Below are 6000 nucleotides of genomic sequence, written 5' to 3' on the forward strand. Positions count from 1 at the left end.
TTAAATTAACATCCAATATCCTTCCATTCAAACAATTAATCGCGTTATGTTGTGCAAATTGTATAAATTCTTTTACTCCTCTTTAGTACTCATCACTTATACGAACAAAATTTATCCAATTTCGATCCATTATATTCTGCAATAGTCATTCAGAATCAGGGTTCTATCTAACATTTTTGACGAGGGTCGAACACCCCGAACTCAATACCAGCACGTATTATTGTCGAGGGTCGAACACCTTCGGACTCAAAACAACAATGATAATTCTATTCAAAACTAACAACTAAACTAACATAATATAAGTACAAATTATAATAAATACTGAATAATATAAATTCAAAAATACAAATTATAATACATAAAAAAAAATTCATAACATTAAAAAAAATTAAAAAACCACCAACCTTGTGTGAGAAGCCTTCGTTGGTGAAGAGTAAAGAAGGAGCAGATAGCGGTGGCGGCAGCAGCGGAACCGGTGGCGCTCAATGAAGCTACGAAGGAGAGAAAAACAAACAAGAACCCAAAGCGATGTCAATGTAACAGTGTAAGAAACGAAAACGAAAACGAAAACGAAAACGAATCGGTGCAGCAAAAAACGAGGTCGAAAGAACTTACCAAATGTGAATGAAGATGAGAAGAACGCGAATGGAAATGTAGCAGGAACAATGCAAACGCGACCTGGAATGAAGCAACAACAGTGAAAAGGAAAGGCGGTGAAGATAAACTGTTTAATCTGTGGCGCGTTGCAAATATTTAGGGTAAAAAAACATTTACAAATGCGGCTATCAGGGAAAACCGCATTTGTAAATCAAGCGTATTGATTTACAAATGCGGTTATTGGTAAAGCCGCATTTGTAAATCAATACGCTTTGATTTACAAATGTGGCTTTACCAATAACCGCATTTGTAAATCAATACGCTTTGATTTACAAATGCGGCTTTACCAATAACCGCATATGTAAATCAATACGCTTGATTTACAAATGTGGTTTTCCCTTATAGCCGCATTTGTAAATAAACATAATTTCAAAAATGCCACCGCGTTTTTTACAAATGCGTTTAAGCGCTGAGCCGCATTAAATAAAGAGCGCTCTTTTCTTATTTTTGTACTAGTGTGGCAACTACAAGGAATATGATTGGTGAACCAAGACCAACAATGGAAAGTGATCATGTAGCCCTACTCTTGGCCTTCTAGAGCGAGATGGACGAGTTGAAACGCAGGAATGAAGAAGAGATTTAAGTCCTAAGATAGGAGAATAAGGAGAAAGATAGCCGAAGAGATACATGTACTCGAGAACGAGTCTGACTAGGACACTCCTCCCAAAGAAACCCCGATGCCTTTTCCATTACCCATGACTCGACCGTTAAAGCATGAAAGCAGAAAAGCAAGTCCAGACCTAACACTTCGACCCACAACTCAGAAATAGTTGGAGGAACCCGTCAACACCCTTTTCTCAACGACATAATGGAGGCTCAACCACCGTCTAGCTGCAAAGTGACAAGTTCTTAGGTTTCATATTGAATTGGAAAGGAATAAAAGTAAACCCGGACAAATGTTGAGCTTTAATTGAAAAGCATATCCCAAAGAATGTCAAGGAAGTGCAAAGACTTATCAGGAAGCTAACATCCTTGTCACGATTCCTACCAAGACTAGTCGACAAGACGAAGTCAATCGTACATTTAATGATAAAGGCTCCCAAGTTATACTGGACATCCAATGCGAATAATGTTTTTTCGAAATCAAGAATTTCTTAGCCTCCCCTCTGGTGATCCAAAATTTGTTACCTAACCTACCCATCTTGGTCTACCTCTAAGTATCAGATGAAGTTGTGTGTTCATCTTTTGTACAAGATATAGATGAAGAGCATCAACCCATAAACTTCACCAACCAAACCCTACAGGAAACCGAAACAAGATATTAGAAGATTGCTCTCATGTTAGTTTCCATGACACAATGGATGAGACCATATTTTCAGAACCACTAAATTATAGTAAAGACAAATTTCCCAATAAACCAAGTTTTGTACCTAACCTCATGGGAAGAATGATTAGCTGGTCAGTAGAGCTGTTTGAATTCAACATCAAGTACGATCCGAGAGGACCCATCAAGTCACAGTGCTTAACAAATTTTGTGGTTGATTTAGGTCCAAAATCAGTGGATCCCAACAACTCATGGGTTCTGCATGTAGACGGACCCTCCAACACCAAGGGGAGCGGTGTAAGGGCTGTCTTGGAAGGACTCGGGGGAGTGTTGTTGGAACAGTCGCTCTGCTTTGCTACAAAATTCTCAAATAATCAAGTTGTGTACGGAGCTTTGATAGTAGGATTGAGCCTTTCCTAAGGCATCAAGGTGAAAAAGATAAAATTCCAAAGTTAGTCTGAGTTAATAGTTGGACATCTTACCGGAGTGTTCCAGGTAAAGCATCACCAGCTCTCTAAAAGTCCCTTTTTCCTTTCCTCTACCTCTCTCTAACATTTTGACCTCCTCGATCATGAGTTTGATGATTGGAGTTCTCCATTGGACTCCTAGCGACGATCACTACAAGATTGGTCGATCAAAATCTTAAACAGAGTAAGTCCAATTTTGCTCATTTTTCTTTAGAGTTAGTTTTTGACACTACAAGAAAATAACAATTTAGTCACCGAATTCAGCGACCGAAAATGAGTGGTCGCAATTTGCGACCGAAATAGCCACTGAATACCCTCAATCTCAAATGTGTGACCGAAATAGCGACTGAATGAATTGTTAATGATGTTAGTTAGTTTAGCGACCGAATTAGCGACCGAATATGAGAGTGACAAAACCATTGGTCGCTAAAGTGGTGACTGTTTTGAATAAATTGGGAAAAATATATTTGTGACCGAATTAGCGACCGAAAATGTTTCTTTTTTAGTCACCAATTTTTTTCAGTCGCTAAATGTAATTGCTTATTTCGGCCACCAAATATGTTTATTTTTAAGCCATTGATTTTCTTTTGGTCGCTAAATGTAATTGTTTATTTCAGTCACTGAATCAGCCACCGAATAATGTTTAGTTTTTAGCCACCGATTATACCCTCGAATGCGTTTATTTTTTAACCACCAATTTTCTTTCAGATGTGAAATGTAATTATTTATTATACTAATAATAATAATAATAATAATTTAAGTTATTTAAATGAAAAAAAAGATTGAATGTGACATGATAAAGAAGATTTCAAAATTAATTAATAATTATTATAAATAATAGATTATAAATATAAATATAAAATTAAATCATCATACTTAAAAATATATGTTCTTAGGCAAACGTGTCTCTTTTTTATGACAATACAAATTAATAAATATAATTAAAATAGAAAATGTTACTAAACTTCTATTAAAGTGAAAAAAAAGAAAAACTCGTGTGTAATTTCTTTTATTAAAAAAATATTAACTTTTATTCTAGAAATTTTAAACACCTTCCAACCTTTTAATGCGTTCCAGCAAAATCCAAAACCTCAAAAACCCTATATCCCAAATTTAATCTTCCAAAGCATTTTTCAAATTCCAAATCCCAAATCCACCCACACACTGGTAGTCTTCTTCGAATGCTTCCATGGTTTGGTTCTTCTTCGATTCCTTCTTCCAATTCACGTGCTACTCAAGCTCACGGTAGTCGTCGTCTTCTTCTTTGCTCTTCTGCGGTTCGTTCTTTTTCATTTTTCCTTCGATTTTCTCTTGGTTAGGATTGATTGATTCTATTAACCTACTCTTATTTTGGCTATTTTGGCCCTGAGTGTGCATTTTCTTAATTTCATATACATATTATTAATATGATGTGGTTCTAGTCCTTGGGATGTATAAAACCGTTATTCCCACTTCTTATCTGTTTTTCCCTCTGCTAATGCTTTATGCTAGAATGTTGTTCAGGAAAATCACAAGTTTTACCTATTTCTTTTACTAAATACTCAATGTACATATTTTTAGAAAATTTGTAAATTAAGAACTTGATGTAATAACTGGTTAGATATTCAACCTCTAGATCTAGAAAGATTTTTAGCTTTCTCTCCTTACTACATTTATTTTTTGGGCTAGTATTTTATCGAAGGATATTTTCTTTTTAGGATAAGATTTTTTTCTTATAAATTTTCATATAGCAATCATCTTAGGTATGAAAAATTGGCTAGCAAATCTAATGTGGAGTACATTGCTGGAGGTAATACACTCGATCCGAATTATTAGATTTCTAGTCATAGATTCTAGCTTTAATAAAAGAGCGGGAAAGAAAAGAGATGAAAGTGCACATTTCATCTTGACGAGTTTTAAAATTTTCTCATTGGTAGGTGCTACTTTGAATTCAATCCAGGTTGCTCAGGTATGCACTTTCTTTTATGAAATGAGCTGAGTCTGCAGTAGTTATGTAGCTAATCATTTGCCTTCACTTCGTAACATTGATTCAAGTACCTAATGCCACAGGTTACATAGGCTGCATAGGAAAGGACAAATTTGGGGAGGAAATGAAGAAGAGATGTTCACTTGATGGTGTAAAGGTAAGTTTATCTTTGATTATCTTGTCACTTAGAATTCCATTTCTGAAATTAACTTTCTATTCATTCAACAATCAGGTTCACTATTATGAAATACTGCACCTATGGGAACTTGTGTTGTTTGTGTGGTTGGTGGTGAAAGGTCAGACGATCAAGCTTTCCTTGAGTTTCTATTCTTCTTATTATAGAAATCAATAATTATATTTTATGTTTTTTCTGTAAATAGTATACTTCAGATTAACATATATTTGATCGCAAAACAAGTATTTGAAGCCTCCTATTTGATTGCATATAATACAGGTCACTCGTTGCTAACTTATCAGCTGCAAAATTGCTATAAGTCAGAACATTTGATCAAACCAAAAAATTGGGCATTAGGTACCTAGTTGATATAGTGTCCCTTTCTATCTCATATACCTGAATAATCCAGATAGCCGACATTCATGTTTTGCAGACCTTCATGATGAACCTTTTCGCTCCCTTTATCTGTGAGTTCTTCAAGGATGCACTGGTGAAAGTGCTACCGTAAGGATTCTTCTCTCTTTAATTTTATTAAAGAAAAAATTACATATTGATTTTATTAACGATGTCCATTCTTGGATTCAGATATATGGACTATGTTTTTGGAAATGAGATTGAAGCAAGAACATTTTCTAAAGTTCAAGGTTGGGAGGTAATAATTACTCAACAGATAGGAGAATTATGAAGAGTGCATATAGAAGGAGAATTATGCTGAGATTTTTGGAGTTAAAAGAGAAAGAAAATCAAGGAGAGAATGATGCAATTTATAGCATTAAGCCAATGGGGTTTATATACATTTGAATAAGTTGAGAAAGATAAAAGTGGGAAGAGCAAATTGAGTGATGGAGTGATTGTTTTCTATTCCTGCTCTACAAGTCCTCTCTGTTTGGATTTCTTTGATTCTGTTTTGTTCATAAAATAATCTGCATTATTTATTAAGCTTTTGCTTCCTACACTATTAAATAATCTCATCTTTCTATACAAAGAATTGTGTCCATGTGAAATTGGAACACCAAGTCTACCTAAATCTTATTTTTATCCACCTAATATATGCAGTTGTCATTTACTTAAAGCACACTACTTAATTAAGCTTGGGGTGAGTCATATTATGCGGTCAAAGGGTTATATTGAAAAATTGTAATTGGCAGGTAAGTACTCAATCTATTTTTTCTGTTCACTGCTTAAATTGATACATTTTTTAGTTAATGTACTAAGATCGAAATTGGCAAGGTTATATATGTGGAGCCTCTTTTAAATCGTGTTGAAGTTACAAGGGACAAGTTATCTATGTTTTGGTTCTCTATATGTAGAATTTAAGGTAGCTGAATGCATTTGTTATTGTTACTTCAAGATCTGCTTCATTAGTTTTAAGCTGCAACATGGGTTTCTATTTTATATGATTGGTTTTATTGTATTTAAAATTGGATTACTAACACTTAATTTGCATTGGTGTAAACTAATAAATATATGG

The 6000-nt window shown here is 34.5% G+C and overlaps 1 protein-coding gene across 1 annotated transcript; it reads left to right on the top strand.

The window, feature by feature from the left end:
* The first annotated feature begins 1954 nt into the window (after positions 1-1954).
* On the top strand, positions 1955-5452 carry LOC137817291 (uncharacterized). The gene is made up of 8 exons (XM_090304789.1): positions 1955-2320; positions 3466-3665; positions 4305-4336; positions 4438-4511; positions 4587-4650; positions 4809-4886; positions 4963-5033; positions 5115-5452. The coding sequence occupies exons 1-7, from the start codon at positions 1955-1957 to the stop codon at positions 4998-5000; spliced, it is 852 nt and encodes a 283-aa protein (XP_090160915.1). The 3' UTR covers positions 5001-5033; positions 5115-5452.
* Positions 5453-6000: the final 548 nt, after the last annotated feature.

The sequence above is a fragment of the Phaseolus vulgaris genome, chromosome 7 (genome assembly GCF_051622355.1).
Source record: "Phaseolus vulgaris cultivar YP4 chromosome 7, ASM5162235v1, whole genome shotgun sequence".
Classification (NCBI taxonomy): domain Eukaryota; kingdom Viridiplantae; phylum Streptophyta; class Magnoliopsida; order Fabales; family Fabaceae; genus Phaseolus; species Phaseolus vulgaris.

Bases quoted from the DNA above. Each gene is read 5' to 3' on its own strand.
- LOC137817291 (XM_090304789.1), top strand. From the start codon at position 1,955: ATGGATGAGACCATATTTTCAGAACCACTAAATTATAGTAAAGACAAA. The intron at 2,321-3,465 runs GTAGGATTGAGC...AATGCGTTCCAG, and splicing joins TTGTGTACGGAGCTTTGATA to CAAAATCCAAAACCTCAAAA. The intron at 3,666-4,304 runs GTTCGTTCTTTT...TCTCATTGGTAG, and splicing joins TTCTTCTTTGCTCTTCTGCG to GTGCTACTTTGAATTCAATC.